Source organism: Nerophis ophidion, linkage group LG15 (genome assembly GCF_033978795.1).
Source record: "Nerophis ophidion isolate RoL-2023_Sa linkage group LG15, RoL_Noph_v1.0, whole genome shotgun sequence".
Classification (NCBI taxonomy): domain Eukaryota; kingdom Metazoa; phylum Chordata; class Actinopteri; order Syngnathiformes; family Syngnathidae; genus Nerophis; species Nerophis ophidion.
Genome location: NC_084625.1, coordinates 43,357,379 through 43,377,640, shown reverse-complemented (window position 1 = coordinate 43,377,640; position 20,262 = coordinate 43,357,379). Strand labels below are relative to the sequence as shown.

The 20,262-nt window shown below is 40.1% G+C and overlaps 1 protein-coding gene across 3 annotated transcripts in view; it reads right to left on the bottom strand.

Moving 5' to 3' along the window:
• mettl4 (methyltransferase 4, N6-adenosine) overlaps positions 1-20,262 on the bottom strand; it is a 40,174-nt gene that overhangs the window by 10,066 nt on the left and 9,846 nt on the right. For 2 of the 3 annotated variants that reach the window (XM_061922199.1, XM_061922197.1), the window contains 3 exons: positions 18,961-19,135; positions 18,780-18,880; positions 14,717-14,808 (listed from right to left, as the gene is read on the bottom strand). In XM_061922199.1, coding sequence (XP_061778183.1) covers positions 14,717-14,808; positions 18,780-18,880; positions 18,961-19,135 — 368 coding nt within the window. The remainder of the gene's footprint in view (positions 1-14,716; positions 14,809-18,779; positions 18,881-18,960; positions 19,136-20,262) is intronic. The other variant, XM_061922198.1, reaches the window with a different exon arrangement.

Sequence of the window (20,262 nt, the reverse complement as noted above, 5' to 3'; positions counted from 1 at the left end):
TATGTGTGTGTTAAAGCTGCATATATTATGTGACTGGGCCGGCACGCAAAGGCAGTGTTTTTAAGGTTTATTGGCGCTCTGTACTTCTCCATACGTACGTGACGTTTTTGTAAAGTCACTTTTTGAAACAGATACCGATAATTTTGGTACTGATAATTTCCGATATTACATTTTAAAGCCTTTATCGGCCGATGATATCGGCAGTCCGATATTATCGGACATCTCTACCATTTACCATTCCATTGGATCTTCGTCGGGAAAATGACCCAAAAAATGTCCCTTGGTAATTTGCCATATTTTGAAATGCAAATGTTACCAGCTAATCCATTTTCAGAATTTACATTAACCATGTTTAGAATGTTGTTTTTGGTTTGAAACTGCTTGCCATACGAGCTAGTTAACACAGCTTTAGCTGAATTCTAACAATTAGGAAAGTTTGTGTTATGTTTGTCCTTCTACAGAAACCATATGTGAAGGGGGCGTGGCCTGCGGGCCTGCAGCGAAGCGGGGTGTGCCAGGACTGGCTTGGAAATCAGCGACAGGTTCGTAGATAGATGACCAGGCCCAGTGGGGCCATCTATGCACCTGTCAATAATTTCAAAGCCGGTCCTTGTACAACCCGCTTCGCTGCAGGCCCGCAGGCCACGCTCCCTCCACACTATATTAAAACAAAAAATATTGTTTTTCCCTCATCTTTTTCCATTTTCATATATTTTGGAAAAAGCTCCAGGGAGGCTCTAGGGCGGCGCTCTAGAGCCGCGGATTGCACACACAACAATGCCACCGTATAAGCCCCCCGCCCCCCTTTGTTCGCTGGCACAAAGCGACCTAGTACGCATGCGCGGTAAATGCACATGTCATAGTCACCTACGTTGTGTGCAGGTTCTTGGATTTAACTCATCTGAACAATATCCAGTGTTGTGTTGTTTCAATTAACTGGAATCCAGTGTGCTGTGGGGCCCTATTGTAGTGAATCACACCTGAGACATCATAAATTAATCAAATCTTTATTAGACACGTAAACAATGTGATAAAGAACATTTTACATCAATCAACCTAGATATGAGGTCAGGACACTTCTCACTCGTTTGCCTTCATTTTGATTGTCCATTCCTTTTTGTTGATTTTATACACTGCAAAAAGTCAGTATTCAAAATAAAACAAAAAATAAAAACCAAAATTAAGGGTATTTTATTTGAACTAAGCAAAATTATCTGCCAATAGAACAAGAAAATTCAGCTTGTCAAGACTTTCCAAAACAAGTAAAATGAGCTAACCTCAATGAACCCAAAAATACCTTCAAATAAGTATATTCTCACTAATAACAAGTGCACATTTCTTAGGAGAAACATTTTTCTGACCTTTTTGCTCAATATGTTGAAAACTATTCTTAAATTAAATGGTAAATGGGTTGTTGTACTTGTATAGCGCTTTTCTACATTTTTTTTAAGGTACTCAAAGTGCTTTGACACTATTTCCACATTCACCCATTCACACACACATTCACACACTGATGGCGGTAGCTGCCATGCAAGGTGCTAACCTGGTACCATCAGGAGCAAGGGTGAAGTGTCTTGCTCAAGGACACAACGTTTTGTTTTTGTTGTTATTGTTCTGTTTGCTGTTGATGTTTTTGTCTCTCTGTCTAATCCCCCTCTTATCCCCACAATTTCCCCCTCTGTCTTCCTTTTTTTCTCTTTCTATCCCCTCCTAATCCGGCCCGGCTGCACAAAATGATAATATAAATACATTTAATATAAGTCAAATTTAAATATGGGCATCTACATCAACTATATGATTTGCCTGAGAAGCTAAACAGTACAAAAAAAAAAAAAAAAAAAAAGGACACAACGGACGTGACTAGGGTGGTAAAAGGTGGGGATTGAACCAGGAACCTTCAGGTTGCTGGCACAGCCACTCTCCCAACAGGGCCACACCGTGAATGCTAGTAATTAATAATAATAATAATAATAATAATAATAATATAATAACGTAAGTAAATGCCAGTGCCATTATCTTACATAATGATGTGCGCTTGGTGTCATGATTTTTTTTTCATGCCTGAGGTAAGAAATTATTACTTTAAAAAAGTAGTTTTATACTTGTAAATGTTAATGACGCAGTTTTGCAACAGTTGATATTCTCGTTTCAAGCATGTTTTACTCAATATAGGTCTCAAAAAAATCTCAGCTACAAATTGTAATATCTTACTGAGATCATTTAGGACCAAAACCCGTTAAACAAGTAAAGCACTAATAGTACAAGAGGTTAGTTCCAAAATATAAAGGAATTGTGCATTTTGTGATAAAAGCATGAAATTTGGTACACTTATAGCCAAAGGCATTCTCAAAAGATTTGGATGTGGAGCCATCATGAATTTTCAACATGGCGCCCATGGCAGCTATTTTTCAAAATGTCCGCCAGCAACAACTGTTTTCTTATGAATGATGGATTTAATATGATATTTCAGACTTATATTACTGCTTGGTAAATGTCTTTTGAAAAGTGGAACATTTTCATTGAAAATTCAAAATGGCCGCCAACTGGTTAGATATGGATTATCTCTATGTTTAATTACACATTTATCTTGATACGGCATTTGAATTGGGAACTTTGGAATTTCTAAGAATCTTCTTTCTATCTCAAAATACTCATGTTAAGCAAAAGAAACCTACGGTCTATCACAGGGAAGACTAGTCACACTTGCCTTCACAGACACAAAGGGCTGTGCACTGTAAGTGGGGATTTTTTGTACTTACATTGCCCAACACAACCCTTCTTTAATGAAATTAAACAATGGATGTCCGCTAACTTTTTGCAACTCAACGCCAAAAATACGGAAATGCTGATTATCGGTCCTGCTAGACACCGACCTCTATTTAATAATACAACTCTAACTTTTGACAACCAAACAATTAAACAAGGCGACACGGTAAAGAATCTGGGTGTTATCTTCGACCCAACTCTCTCCTTTGAGGCACACATTAAAAGCGTTACTAAAACGGCCTTCTTTCATCTCCGTAATATCGCTAAAATTCGCTCCATTCTGTCCACTAAAGACGCTGAGATCATTATCCATGCGTTTGTTACGTCTCGCCTCGACTACTGTAACGTATTATTTCCGGGTCTCCCCATGTCTAGCATTAAAAGATTACAGTTGGTACAAAATGCGGCTGCTAGACTTTTGACAAGAACAAGAAAGTTTGATCACATTACGCCTGTACTGGCTCACCTGCACTGGCTTCCAGTGCACTTAAGATGTGACTTTAAGGTTTTACTACTTACGTATAAAATACTTCACGGTCTAGCTCCATCCTATCTTGCCGATTGTATTGTACCATATGTCCCGGCAAGAAATCTGCGTTCAAAGGACTCCGGCTTATTAGTGATTCCCAAAGCCCAAAAAAAGTCTGCGGGCTATAGAGCTTTTTCCGTTCGGGCTCCAGTACTCTGGAATGCCCTCCCGGTAACAGTTTGAGATGCCACCTCAGTAGAAGCATTTAAGTCTCACCTTAAAACTCATTTGTATACTCTAGCCTTTAAATAGACTCCCTTTTTAGACCAGTTGATCTGCCGTTTCTTTTCTTTTTCTTCTATGTCCCACTCTCCCTTGTGGAAGGGGTCCGGTCCGATGTCCATGTACAGCTTGCCTGTGTAACGGCTGGGGACATCTCTGCGCTGCTGATCCGCCTCCGCTTGGGATGGTTTCCTGCTGGCTCCGCTGTGAACGGGTCTCTCGCTGCTGTGTTGGATCCGCTTTGGACTGGACTCTCGCGACTGTGTTGGATCCATTATAGATTGAACTTTCACAGTATCATGTTAGACCCGCTCGACATCCATTGCTTTCCTCCTCTCCAAGGTTCTCATAGTCATCATTGTCACCGATGTCCCACTGGGTGTGAGTTTTCCTTGCCCTTATGTGGGCCTACCGAGGATGTCGTAGTGGTTTGTGCAGCCCTTTGAGACACTAGTGATTTAGGGCTATATAAGTAAACATTGATTGATTGATTGATTCTTGCATTCGCATGAGACAAGTTCATAACTTGACTGGCGTGCATCTAGTAGGCATGTCCAGAAGAATTCATAGTCCCCCGCAGGTGACTTTGACCAGCCCCATTCGCACGGTGAAGGTAGTTCTGGTGTTGACACCAGGAGTGTACCCCACACGTGTCTTCCTTGGTATACAGCTCTCTTAACATGCTCTTCTATGGGACGGCGTGGCGCAGTGGGAGAGTGGCCGTGCGCAACCCGAGGGTCCCTGGTTCAAATCCCACCTAGTACCAACCTCATCACGTCCGTTGTGTCCTGAGCAAGACACTTCACCCTTGCTCCTGATGGGTGTTGGTTGGCGCCTTGCATGGCAGCTCCCTCCATCAGTGTGTGAATGTGTGTGTGAATGGGTAAATGTGGAAGTAGTGTCAAAGCGCTTTGAGTACCTTGAAGGTAGAAAAGCGCTATACAAGTACAACCCATTTATCATTCTATGGCAGCCTTGGTAGGGGGGATTGTTTGCACATTGTGGCTCTTTGCAAATAATTTCCTCCTTGCCGTATTGATTTCTGTACATGTGCTGGCTCAGTCATAGACTAAGATAACAAACCTCTCAATTGCGGCCATTACCTCCTGTGGTATGTCATCTGGGGCTGAAGACACTTTCAACAGGGCATGTGTAAGTTCTGGAAGCACAGACCATACAACCCATGCAGTCTTTTTCCCATGGCCAGCAAAGCTTGACACAGTGTCACAACCCGTCAATGCATGGAACACCAGTAGTGCACATGCTTTCTCGGGCCTGAGCCCCGCTGCAATTTCATGGGCTGCCAAATATTGAAAATTCTTACCAGTACCAAAAGCCAACCAAAGCTCATCCTCTGGTTGTAGAATCTGAGCCACTGCCACAGCCAACACCACAACATCACTATTAACTGTTTGGATAATAATTTTGTGGTGGCCGTTTCTTGCTGCATGGGCTACGTGCAATAACATGCGACTATGCGCTTCCTCATGCGTGCAAGGAGCAATCGATGTCCTATCTGGGAGAGGTGGCTTGCTAAGGACTTCCATGTCACTTGTGATGACAAGCTGTTTATCCTCCTGCACAAACCATCTGAGTAGAGTCTCCGAGAGAAAGGCAAACAACTCAGTCTTATTGCTGTCAACTCGAAGAAAGTTTTGCCAGTACTTTTTTTTTTTTTTGGGTAACATTTCAATTACAATAAAATAGATGATGGTGTACTTGAAATTATAGATTTAATTTCAGAAATATTGCTGCCATCTTGTTGTAGGTGACCAGTGGTCACCAAGTTTGACTATTGTGGTCCCCATTTCTGAGTTAGAAGGAAGTTTCTGGTTTGACACCGAGATCAGCCATATCAGACAGTCATAAAAGTGATGGCTGCAATCTTGAAGATGTCAGCCATCTTGAATATTTAATGACACATTTAGATTATCCAAAAGACATTTACCAAGTACTCCATCCATCCATTTTCTACCCCTTATTCCCTTTCGGGGTCGCGGGGGGCGCTGGCGCTTATCTCAGCTACAATCGGGCGGGAGGCGGGGTACACCCTGGACAAGTCGCCACCTCATCGCAGGGCCAACACAGATAGACAGACAACATTCACACTCACATTCACACACTAGGGCCAATTTTAGTGTTGCCAATCAACCTATCCCCAGGTGCATGTCTTTGGAAGTGGGAGGAAGCCGGAGTACCCGGAGGGAACCCACGCATTCACGGGGAGAACATGCAAACTCCACACAGAAAGATCCAGAGCCTGGATTTGAACCCAGGAATGCCTCACAATACCTTTGTATTGTGAGGCAGACGCACTAACCCCTCTGCCACGTGAAGCCTTACCAAGTACTATGTATGGTAAATAAGTCTGAAACATCATATTATATCCATCATTCATAAGCGAACAGTTGTTACTGGCAGCCATTTTGAAAGATGGCTGCCATGGGCGCCATTTTTAAGTTTCATGGTGGCTCCATATCCAAATCTTTTGAGAATGCCTTTGGCTATAAGTCTACCAATTTTCATGGTTTTATCACAAAATGCACGATCGTTCTAGTTACCAGCTGCACTATAACATCAAATCTGCTTAGTGAGAAGAATTATCTTATTAGATTGAAAAAAAGGAAATAGATATTTAATCTTACTTTGATTTCAGTTTTTGCTGTACACTAAGAGTTTGCTGCAGCCTCATTTCAGATTTCTGCCCTGGTATTTTATGAGAATATATGCGATTACAGTCATTTTTACTTGAGCTGTTCAAAACGATTGGAAAAACGGGAAATATGAAATATTTATTTTCTGTAACGTTTAAAGGGGAACATTATCACCAAACCTATGTAAGCGTCAATATATACCCTGATGTTGCAGAAAAAAAGACCATGTATTTTTTTAACCGATTTCCGAACTCTAAATGGGTGAATTTTGGCAAATTAAACGCCTTTCTGTTTATTGCTCTTTTAGCGATGATGTCAGAACGTGACGTCACCGAGGTAATACACCCGCCATTGTCATTTTCACATTACAAACACCGGGTCTCAGCTCTGTGATTTTACGTTTTTTCGACAATTTTTTGGAACCTTGGAGACATCATGCCTTGTCGGTGTGTTGTCGGAGGGTGTAACAACACTAACAGGGAGGGATTCAAGTTGCACCACTGGCCCGAAGATGCGAAAGTGGCAAGAAATCTGCCGCCAGACCCCCATTGAATTTGCCAGAGTGTCTGCACATTTTGCCGGCAATGCTAAGACAGACATGACACAGAGATGTATGGATAACCTCCAGATGCATTTGCAACGATTAAGTCAACGAAATCACAAAGGTGAGTTTTGTTGATGTTGTTGACTTATGTGCTAATCAGACATATTTGGTCACGGCATGACTGCCAGCTAATCGATTCTAACATGCTACTTTCGCTAGCTGTATGTACATTTGAAACTAGATACCCACATTTAATGCGAAACAAACACTTACCAATCGACGGATTTAAGTTGCTCCAGTGTCACAAGATGCGAAAGTCCTGATCGTTTGGTCTGCACATTTTACCGGCGATGCTAATAAGGCAGACATGCTATGGGCCACTTCATTAGGTACACCCATGCTGTGGCCGAATAGCGTCAATAGCTATTCGGTAAATAGCTTCAATTTCTTCTTCAATTTCGTTTTCGCTATCTGCCTCCATACTCCGACCATCTGTTTCAATACATGCATAATCTGTTGAATCGCTTAAGCCGCTGAAATCCGAGTCTGAATCCGAGCTAATGTCGCTATATCTTGCTGTGGTAACCGCCATGTTGTTTGTATTGGCAGCCCTGTATGACGTCACAGGGAAATGGACAGTCGCGTCACAAATAGGGAAAATCAAGTACTTTAAAGCTTTTTTTAGAGATATTCCGGGAGGTGTAACATTTTGAAAAAAAACTTCGAAAAATAAAACGAGCCACTTGGAACTGATTTTTATTGTTTTTAACCCTTTTGAAATTGTGATAATGTTCCCCTTTAATGATGCCAGGTGATACCTGCGTATCGATTCACGATGAGAAAAAGTGAACTTTTTTTTCTTTAAACTGGCCATCTGGCGAGGATGCGTCGTGCTTGTAACAGAGAGACGGTTTTTCCCATCTGCCCCTGTGGCGAGCGAGGACGGCAGTGACAGGAAGCCCCATGTGAGAGGGGAGGAGAATCGGGTCAAGATTTCTACAAGCGCGAGCTGAGAGATGACGTCGCCGAGCATGTCTGAGCAACAAACTGCTTCATGCAGCGACTCAGCAGTATCAAATGTGTGGACTCCTATCAGCATGTAGCATTGGAGCACGTTGGGGACTCAGTTTGTGAGGTATAACATCATTAAACATTACATTTTCAGTTAAATTTTCTGAGAATCAGCATTTTCCAAAGTGATATAAGATCTCTGCTACAAAGGACACTGTTTTTCAGAAGTTTCAGAACATTATTTTTTATACATTTTTTTTACATTAGATTTGTCTATTGGCAGTTTAAAGACACTTAACTGAAAGTATATTTGTGCCTCTGGATTTTTTCAACGCAAAAAAATGTGCCTTGAAAAACACTGGTCTACTGCCTCGCTCACTGTAAGTTTATTCTATATCATAAATCATGCCTCTCACCTGGACAAAAGAAGTCTGAGTAGGTATTCCAAAAAGTTAGTACACTTTGACAGCCATTTAGGACCTGAAAATGGCCAAAATGACACAAAAAAATGCTTCCCACTCTGTTTCTTCATGAGGATAATGAGTCATTCTTTACCTAAATGGGAATATATGAACAGCCTAATGACAGCAGAAATTATACAGTAAGTGATGCTTTATTATGTTTGTTGGCTCTCGTAATGTCTGCAGTGAGTAATAATCAGTGATGAATATAAAAAAAAAAGCAGACATCGTGATGAGTAGTCCAGACCTATCTCCCGGACTGTTGAAAGACTGAAGTTCTACATAAAACAAGAATGGGAAAGAATTCCATTTTCGAAGCTTCAACAATTAGTTTCCTCAGTTAAATGATAAATGGGTTATACTTGTATAGTGCTTTTATACATTCAAGGTACTCAAAGCGCTTTGACACTACTTCCACATTCATCTATTCACACACACATTCACACACTGATGGAGGGAGCTGCCATGCAAGGCACTAACCAGCACCCATTAGGAGCAAGGGTGAAGTGTCTTGCTCAGGACACAACGGACGTGATGAGTTTGGTACTAGGTGGGGGTTGAACCAGGGACCCTGGGGTTGCACATGGCCACTCTTCCACTGCGCCACACAGTTCCCAAACGTTTATTGAGTGTTGTTTAAAGAAAATGTGATGTAACACAGTGGTGAACAAGCCCTTTCCCAACTACTTTGGCACGTGTTGCAGCCATGAAATTATAAGTTAATTATTATTTGCAAAAAAAACAAGGTTTATGAGTTTGAACATAAAATACCTTATCTTTGTAGTGCATTTAATTGAATATGGGATGAAAAGGATTTGAAAATCATTGTATTCCGTTTATATTTACATCCAACACAATTTCCCAACTCATATTGAAACAGGGTTTGGAGATCATAAATCATGCCTCTCACCTGGACAGAAGAAGTCTGAGTAGGTATTCTGACCAGTTAGTACACTCTGACAGCCATTTAGGACCCGAAAATGGCCAAAACGACACGAAAAGACGCTTGGTCCCCCTCCAACCCCCCACTCCGTTTCTTCATGAGGATTATGAGTCATTCTTTACCTAAATGGGAATATATGAACATCCTAATGACAGCAGACATTATACAGTAAGTGAGATGTTATTATGTTTGTTGGGTCCCGTAAAGTCTGCTGTCATGTATTGGTGATCATTTTTAGTTTGGCTATGTTCTGTTTGGTTTTTGCACTCTGTCAGTTCCTGTTTTTTCACTCCTTGCTTTGTTTCCATGACAACCCATTAGTTTTCACCTGTCCTCATGTCACGCACCTGATTCATTGGGACCCGCGCATGTGTTGTTAATCACGTCACCTCTATTTAAGCCCATAGTTGCCAGGCAGTCAGCCAAGTAAGTTTTCTTTATTCATGCCATTGTTTGCAAGTTTTGTTTCATGTCCATAGTTTTTTGCCTTTGTGGTAGTTTTATTTTCTTAGCCAAGTTTTAAACCTCTGCCGAGAGCGCCTTTCATTTGTTCATTTTTTTTCCGAGTTAAGATTAAAATCATGTTTTTACATTCACGCCATGTCCGATCCAGTCGTTTTGCACTACAGGAAAACAAATCACACCAAAGTCCACGTCTTGACATCTGCAGTGAGTAATAATCAGTGATGAATAAAAATAAATTTAAAAAGCAAACATCGTGATGCGTTTTTTATTTTTAATGCTTAAAATGATCAAAATATGTAAATATTAAAAGTAAGTGTATATGTTATGTAGTAACGGGCACATTTATACTAACATCACGTATATAAAACTTAAATGGAGGTGTTTGGACGTTTCTTTTTATAGGCGGAATTGCGCGGCTCTATTGTAATCATGACTTTTGATCGCATTTATTTAATATTAAGAATGCAAAATAAACAAATACCTTCCATCATCATGTCTTTCTGAATGATTGTGAATGATAGGAAAAATAAAATTAAAAAATGCAGTTTCCCTTTGAGAAACATCCATCAATCCATTTGCTACCGCTTGTCCCTTTTGGGGTTGCAGGGGGCGACAATCGGGCGGAAGCCGGGGTAAACCCTGGACAAGTCGCCATCTCATCGCAGAAACAAAAAAACAAAAAAATGCATATTTTTTCCACAATGGAGGTGAGGATTAACTTAGTGCAGTGGTTCTCAACCTTTTTTCAGTGACGTACCCCCTGTGAACATTTTGTAAATGAAAATAACCCTTAATCGGAGCAAAACATTTTTGGTTGAAAAAAAGAGATAAAGAAGTAAAATACAGCACTATGTCATCAGTTTCTGATTTATTAAATTGTATAACAGTGCAAAATATTGCTCATTTGTAGTGGTCTTTCTTGAACTATTTGGGAAAAAAGATATACAAATAACTAAAAACTTGTTGGAAAATAAACAAGTGATTCAATTATAAATAAAGGTTTCTACACATAGAAGTAATCATTGTAATGGAGATCCATCTGGATTCATGAACTTAATTCTAAACATTTCTTCACAAAAAAAAATAAAAAAATCTTTAACATCAATATTTATGGAACATGTCCACAAAAAATCTATCCGTCAACACTGAATATTGCATTGTTGTATTTCTTTTCACAGTTTATTAACTTACATGCATATTTCGTTGAAGTATTGTTTAATAAATATATTTATAAAGGATTTTTGAATTGTTGCTATTTTTAGAATATTAAAAAAAAAATCTTACTTACCCCGTGGCATACCTTCAAGTACCCCCTGGGGTACGCGTACCCCCATTTGAGAACCACTTCTCTATTGTAACCGGGACTTTTGATCGCATTTATTTAATATTTAGAATGCAAAAAACAAATAACATCCATCATCATAATGATTGTGAACGATAGGAAAAATCTAATAAAAACGTGCAGTTCACCTTTGAGAAACAAACAAACAAACAAAAAATGCTGATTTTTTTTTTTCTACAATGGAGGTGATGATTGACTTAGTGGAGCGGCTCCACACTGTGAATGGGCATACACTGTTCGATGCTAACAAGCTCTCTTAGCTGTGGGACCAAAAATAAATAGGGTAATCGGCTTTTGTGATCTGCACTGGAAGTCACTGATCAACAATGGCTGATCTCACACTTTTTCACAAAAATTGTCAGTTTCTTCTGACTTATTTCTCATGGAACGAAACAATGCTTCTGTTCTGAACCGTTTGACCTTTCGGAATAGTTCCGAACTTAATTCCGAGGCAGCCTTGTGTAACCAAACTTAAACGAAAAATGTAATTAACTAAGTGAAGTGCACTTGTGAAAACACGACTTTGAAATGTCATCAAAAGAACTCACCGCCTCGAGTCACTTTCAGTCACAATAAAGAGTGGCGTACTTGAGTGGAGATGAAGTGCAAGCTGCGGCTCGCCGCCGCCGTGAATTATTCATGCAGTCAAATTTACTTTATCATATTCAGCCGGACGTTTATTAGTTCAAAAGAAGGGGGATTAATTGACAATAAAACATGATGAAGACATCGTGTGGATGTAATCCGCAGCAGGATCAACACAACTTGACGATACTGCTGAAGGGGTGAACTCGTCATGCTCAATTAAAGTGCTTCCCCTGACAGGGAGCAAAGTGACGTCAAGCTTTTCCCCCCCCGCCCCCCAGAGTCGTTCGTTTTACGTAGATTCGAAATAGACTCCCTATAAGTGCAAGTAGGAAAGATAAACAAATCTGTGCATAGAGTCGTCGCCTTTCTTTTTTAACGCAGCAATGAATCTATTTGTTTACTCACTTCATTCAAAGATACAATCTGATATTGCCTAAATCTAATAGAGCTTTGGTAAAAAGGGACAAGCGGTAGGAAAATGGATGGATGGATGTGAGTAGTTTGTGCAGTGTGTGCCAGCCTGGCATGCCAGTCAGCTTATTAACGCTGCAGCAGCGCCCTCTAGTGTAGCACTTTAAGAACTGCATGATTGTGGTAAATACACCTTTCAGACCTCCATCCATCCAATCTCAGCTGCAAGTGTATGTAAACTTTTGATCACGACTGTGTGTTTGAATATGTATATGTATATATATATATATATATATATATATATATATATATATATACATATTACATACATGTATATAAACATCCATCCATCCATCCATTTCTACCGCTTATTTCCTTTTGGGGTCGCGGGTGGTGCTGGCGCCTATCTCAGCTACAATCGGGCAACAGTTTTACTTATATATATATATATATATATATATATATATATATATATATATATATATATATATATATATCCATCCATTTTCTACCGCTTATTCCCTTTGGGGTCGCTGCTGCCTATCTCAGCTACAATCAGGCGGAAGGCTGGGTACACCCTGGACAAGTCGCCACCTTATTGCAGGGCCATATATATATATATATATATATATACACATATATATATATGTATACATATACACACATATATATATATACATACATATACACGTATATATATATATATATACATATATATATACACATACATACATATACATATATATACATATACATACATACATATACATACATACACATATACATACATATATACACATATACATACATACATATATACACATATACATACATACATATATATATATATATACACATACACATATACATACATACATATACATATATATATATACATATACACACACACACACACACACACACACATAATTTTGCAGAATGCATCAGTTCAAAATTGTTGGAAATGTCACATGTTTAAATATTAACTGTCAGTTTACTGTACTGTGCCGACTTTACTACTTTATGAGTACGTATTTTCTGAGACACAATTGTGTCAAATTCTTGTTTTATGTTTCATGCTTGAAATAAGAAATTATTACTTTAAAAAAGTAGTTTTATACTTGTGAGTGTTGATGACACAGCTTTGCAACAGTTGATATTCTAGTTTCAAGCATGTTTTACCAAATATAGGCCATCAAATCTCAGCAACAAGCTGTAATATCTTACTGAGATGATTTAGGACCAAAACACTTAAAACAAGTAAAACACTAACATAACATCTGCACAGTGAGAAGAATGATCTTGTCAGATAGAAAATAAGCAAATATCACCCTCATTTGAGATATTTAATCTTACTTAGATTTCAGTTTTTGCAGTGGCTCCCAGGCCATGCCTAGACGTGACCAATGGTAAGGTCAAAAGGATCAAGAAGACAAATTAAAAAAAGTTTGCTCGTTGATGTGAGTCCAACTATACTTTAAGTGTCAGTTCAGAGATCAAAGTTTTTCTTTATTAAACTAATTTGTAATTTTTTATTCAGACTACACCAAGGCCATAACCCTATTTTTAAGTACTTTACTCATTTGTATGATAGTTTGCGTTTATTTTATGGATGGATATTTTTTCAATTGCCGTTACTGGTGCATTAGTGGTTAGAGTGTCGGCCCTGAGATCGGTAGGTCGTGAGTTCAAACCCCGGCCGAGTCATACCAAAGACTATAAAAATGGGCCCCATTACCTCCCTGCTTGGCACTCAGCATCAAGGGTTGGAATTGGGGGTTAAATCACCGAAAATGATTCCCGGGTGCGGCCACTGCTGCTGCTCACTGCTCCCTTCACTTCCCAGGGGGTGATCAAGGGTGATGGGTCAAATGCAGAGAATAATTTCGCCACACCTCGTGTGTGCGTATGTGTGACAATCATTGGTACTCAAACTTAACTTTTAACTTACTGGTTAGTTAAAAAATACCAAAGTAGGAAGGAGACCAGAAAAGCAAGCACGTTTAAAGTAGTTCCTTAGCGCAGTGCTTCTCAAATGGGGGTACGTGTACGCCTGGGGGTACTTGAAGGTATGCCAAGGAGTACGTGAGATTTTTTTTAAATATTCTAAAAATAGCAACAACTCAAAAATCCTTTACAAATATATTTATTGAATAATACTTCAACAAAATATGAATGTAAGTTCATAAACTGTGAAAAGAAATGCAACAATGCAATATTCAGTGTTGACAGCTAGAATTAAGTTCATGAATCCAGATGGATCTCTATTACAATCCCCAAAGAGGGCACTTTAAGTTGATGATTACTTCTATGTGTAGAAATCTTTATTTATAATTGAATCACTTGTTTATTTTTCAACAAGTTTTTTGTTATTTTTATATCTTTTTTTCCAAATAGTTCAAGAAAGACCACTACAAATGAGCAATATTTTGGCCAGTATACAATTTAATAAATCAAAAACTGATGACATAGTGCTGTATTTTACTTCTTTATCCCTTTTTTTTCAACCAAAAATGCTTTGCTCTGACTAGGGGGTACTTGAATTAAAAAAATGTTCACAGTGGGTACATCATTGAAAAAAGGTTGCGAACCACTGCCTTAGCGGAAGGCCCCCTATGGGATGGCGGGAGGCATGACACGGGAGGTCTCCAGCCTGCCGACATACACTCTTGGAAAAGGTCTCACTATGTCTCACAATAGTGCAAATTATTTGTTTTTCCTTATTTTGAAAAAAGAAAAAGTCCCTTATTTTTAAATGTTGAGGTATGGATGGGACTTACCTGACAATGAGGGCTTGTGGGAGTGAAGAGCTGACGGTACGCTGACAACCAGGCGCTGATTCTCCACGGGGGTGCTGACGGACTCTGTGGAGCTGCGTAAAAGACAGCAAGAGGACGTTTGGATTGATTGATTGAAACTTTTATTAGTAGATGGCACAGTACAGTACATATTCCGTACAACTGACCACTAAATGGTAACACCCGAATAAGTTTTTCAACTTGTTTAAGTCGGGGTCCTCATTAATCAATTTATTGTAACACATTCTATTTCAAGGGAAACTGCACTTTTTTTTTTAAATTTTCCCTATTGTTCACAATCATTATAAAATACAAGAAAATAGATTTTTTTGTTTTTGTTTTGCCTCATAAATATTAAATAAATGCGATCACAATGGAGCCTATTGGAGCCGCGCAATTCCGCCTATAAAGCCCTTGAAAAGCATCCAAACACCTCCATTGAGGTTTTATATGCATGATGTAAGTATAAATATAAGTTAGTAATGGGCATATTTATAATAACATTTAATATTTATGTGTTTTGATGATTTTAAGCGTACTCTGCGCATGAATTAAAAAAATGCATCAGGTTTCTTTTGTTTTTTTTATCTTTGATTCTTACTCATTGCAGACTTCATGAGAGCCAACAAACATAATATTGCATCACTTACTGTGCTATGTTTGCTGTCATTAGGAGGCTTACTGCAAGGATCCAACCATTTTCTACCGCTTGTCCCTTTTGCGGTCACGGGGGGTACTGGAACCTATCTCAGCTACAACCGAGCGGAGGGTGGGGTACACCCTGGACAAGTCGCCACCTCATCACAGGGCCAACACAGATAGACAGACAACATTCACACTCACATTCACACACTAGGGCCAATTTAGTGTTGCCAATCGACCTATCCCCAGGTGCATGTCTTTGGAGGTGCACCTGGGGATAGGTTGATTGGCAACACTAAATTGCATACTGCAAGGATGTTCATACATTTCCATTTAGATAAAGAATGACTCATAATTTTGTCCACTTGCGACACTGAGATCAATATTCATGTGTTCGTTACGTCTCGTCTCGATTACTGTAACGTATTATTTTCGGGTCTCCCCATGTCTAGCATTAAAAGATTACAGTTGGTACAAAATGCGGCTGCTAGACTTTTGACAAGAACAAGAAAGTTTGATCATGTTAGGCCTATACTGGCTCACCTGCACTGGCTTCCTGTGCACTTAAAATGTGACTTTAAGGTTTTACTACTTACGTATAAAATACTAAACGGTCTAGCTCCATCTTATCTTGTTGATTGTATTGTACCGTATGTCCCGGCAAGAAATCTGCGTTCAAAGAACTCCGGCTTTTTGGTGATTCCCAGAGCCCAAAAAAAGTCTGCGGGATATTGAGTGTTTTCTATTCAGGCTCCAGTACTATGGAATGCCCTCCCGGTAACAGTTTGAGATGCTACCTCAGTAGAAGCATTTAAGTCCCATCTTAAAACTCATTTGTATACTCTAGCTTTTAAATAGACCCCACTTTTAGACCAGTTGATCAGCCGTTTCTTTTCTTTTCTGCTCTGCCCCCTCTCCTTCGTGGAAAGGGAGGCACAGATTTGGTGACTACAGATGAGGGTGGACCACTCATGGACGTCTCTGCGCTGCTGACCTGTCTCCACTCAAGATGACCTCCTGCTGGCCCCACTATGGACTGGACTCTCACACTATTATGTTAAATCCACTATGGACTGGACTCTCACACTATTATGTTAAATCCACTATGGACTGGACTCTCACACTATTATGTTAGAGCCACTATGGACTGGACTCTCACACTATTATGTTAGAGCCACTATGGACTGGACTCTCACTATTATGTTAGAGCCACTATGGACTGGACTCTCACTATTATGTTAGATCCACTATGGACTGGACTCTCACACAAATACAGTATGTTAGATCCACTCTGGACTGGACTCTCACACTATTACCGTATGTTAGATCCACTATGGACTGGACTCTCTCACTATTATGTTAGATCCACAATGGACAGGACTCTCACACTATTATGTTAGATCCACTATGGACTATACTCTCACACTAATACAGTATGTTAGATCCACTCTGGACTGGACTCTCACACTATTACCGTATGTTAGATCCACTATGGACTGGACTCTCTCACTATTATGTTAGATCCACTATGGACTGGAATCTCACACTATTATGTTAGATCCACTATGGACTGGACTCTCACACTATTATGTTAGCTCCACTATGGACTGGACTCTCACACTATTATGTTAGATCCACAATGGACTGGACTCTCCACTATGGACTGGACTCTCACACTAATACGTTAGATCCACTCTGGACTGGACTCTCACACTATTACCGTATGTTAGATCCACTCTGGACTGGACTCTCACACTATTACCGTATGTTAGATCCACTCTGGACTGGACTCTCACACTATTACCGTATGTTAGATCCACTATGGACTGGACTCTCACACTATTATGTTAGCTCCACTATGGACTGGACTCTCACACTATTATGTTAGATCCACTATGGACTGGACTCTCACACTATTATGTTAGATCCACTATGGACTGGACTCTCACACTATTATGTTAGATCCACTACGGACTGGACTCTAACACTATTATGTTAGATCCACTATAGACTGGACTCTCACACGTTTATGTTAGATCCACTATGGACTGGACTCTACCACTATTATGTTAGATCCACTATGGACTGGACTCTCACACTATTATGTTAGATCCACTATGGACTGGACTCTCACACTATGATGTTAGATCCACTATGGACTTGACTCACACTATTATGTTAGATCCACTATGGACTGGACTCTCACACTATTAAGTTAGAGCCACTATGGACTGGACTCTCACACTATTATGTTAGATCCACTATGGACTGGACTCTCACACTATTATGTTAGATCCACTATGGACTGGACTCTCACACTATTATGTTAAATCCACAATGGACTGGACTCTCACACTATTATGTTAGATCCACTATGGACTGGGCTCTCACACTTTTATGTTAGATCCACTATGGACTGGACTCTCACACTTTAATGTTAGATCCACTGTGGACTGGACTCTCACACTATTATTTTAGATCCACTATGGACTGGACTCTCACACTAATATGTTAGATCCACTATGGACTGGACTCTCACACTAATATGTTAGATCCACTATGGACTGGACTCTCACACTTTTATGTTAGATCCACTGTGGACTGGACTCTCACACTATTATTTTAGATCCACTATGGACTGGACTCTCACACTATTATTTTAGATCCACTATGGACTGGACTCTCACACTAATATGTTAGATCCACTACGGACTGGATCCACTATGAACTGGGCTCTCACACTATTATGTTAGATCCACTATGGACTGGACTGTCACACTATTATGTTAGATCCACTATGGACTGGACTGTCACACTATTATGTTAGATCCACTGTGGAGTGGACTGTCACACTATTATGTTAGATCCATTATGGACTGGACTCTCACACTATTATTGGGTTGAGTTTTTCCTTTCCCTGTTGTGGGATCTGAGCCGAGGATGTCGTTTTGGCTTGTGCAGCCCTTTGAGACACTCGTGATTTAATGCTATATAAATAGACTTTGATTGATTGATTGGTAATCCTCCCGTAGAAACGGGGTCAGGCATCTTTTCGTGTCGTCCTCTCCAGTTTCGGACTCTAAATGGCTGTCTAAGTGTCCCAACTTGTCGGAATACCTACCCAGACGTCTTCTGTCCAGGTGAGATGCATGATTTATGCTCTAAAATAAACCTACAGGAAGCAAGGAAACAAGGAAGCATAGGAGTATTGTTGGCGGTTTTTGAAAGGTTATTTACTGGAGTTTATGGGCGAAATAGGCTCTGCTGTAAGCGGACTTTTATTTACGTTGATTTAATATTTAGAATACATTTTAAAAATATCCATCCGTCGTCATGTCTTTCATAACGATTGTGAACTATAGGCACAATTAAAAAATGCAAAATAATGCTGCCTCTTTTTCACCTTTTTTCCTGGGAGCGACTATACCGGCCCAGGACCAGCACCTCATACGGCTTCTTGTGCGGTGAATCCAGTGGGAACACGAACTGGCCTTCCGTGGTAACCTGCAAGAGTAAGACCTCCAAAGACTTACAACCCTATTAGTCAGTGTTGTCACATGCAGCAAAACCTCATACTGTCATACCTTAACCCACAACCATTCAGCCACAATCTCCACCCCCCAGTGCGGGTACAGCTCGTCTCGCACGAAACGCAAGTGCTTGGGTCGGTTTGTAACCCAGGTGACCACCAAACAGTTTGGAGATGCCAAGCTGGGTAGGGGGAGTCTTTTCAGCTGAGACGAAGGCAGAGAGCTGTATCTTCGAGGAGACAAAGAAAAGTTAAATGTACTGCATCAAGCACTCAGCATCAAGGGTTGGAATTGGGGGTTAAATCACCAAAAATGATTCCCGGGCGCGGCCACCGCTGCTGCCCACTGCTCCCCTCACCTCCCAGGGGGTGATCAAGGGTGATGGGTCAAATGCAGAGAATAATTGCGCCACACCTAGTGTGTGTGTGACAATCATTGGTACTTTAACTTTTTTAAGATTGGGATAAGAGCTGTCTCTCAACTAATTGTTATGCTTTTAAGTTGCTAGCAATGTTGAGTTACAAGCATCCCCGTTACGAGTTAGTGTAGCGAATGACGCAGTCAACTCTAGTAAAGTCCGACCAAAACATCCGGTCTTACTATCTGGTACTAGTTTATAACTAAAGATCCACATAACTTTGTTTTTCGAAGCATGGGAATGAAGAGAGAGAGTTGATACTCAAGATACTGAGAAATGCAGTTCATTTTTCGCCATTGATTGGATTATTACTAATTTAGGGGAGCGAAGTGTATGGAGAGACACAGTTAGCTGCTACCTGCCTCTGTCAGCCAAGGGACTAGAAACAAGAGGGGGTCGGCTTTTGTGATCGGAAATAATCGAATTTTTCGGACTATATGTCGCAGTTTTTTTCATAGTTTGGCCGGGGGTGCGACTTATACTTCGAAGCGACTTATGTGGGAAATTATTAACACATTACCGTAAAACATCAAATAATATTATTTATCTAATTCGCGGAAGAGACGAAGAAAATGTCAGCAATCGTCACATACACGTCAACCAATAAAATTTCTGCGGGGGAGGGTCATGGCAGAAGTGCATTGCGGGTCATGGAATGCTAACTGCTATATGCTATATGCTACTGCCGTAGCTATTAAAATGGATAATTTCTTCGTTGGCGGTAATTTCTAAAAACTGAGCAGGGCTTAACAAAAATGGCACCGAAAAGGAAATCATGTACTGCAGATTACAAGATGGACGTAGTGAAATATGCAGCAGAAAACGACAAGAGGAAGCGGCGCATACCTTTGGAGTTGGCGGAGTTGTATCGAAGCAACATCGAGGAAGAAGATTTCATCGGATTTATCGATTAGGAGTGACAGATTGTTTGGTAAACA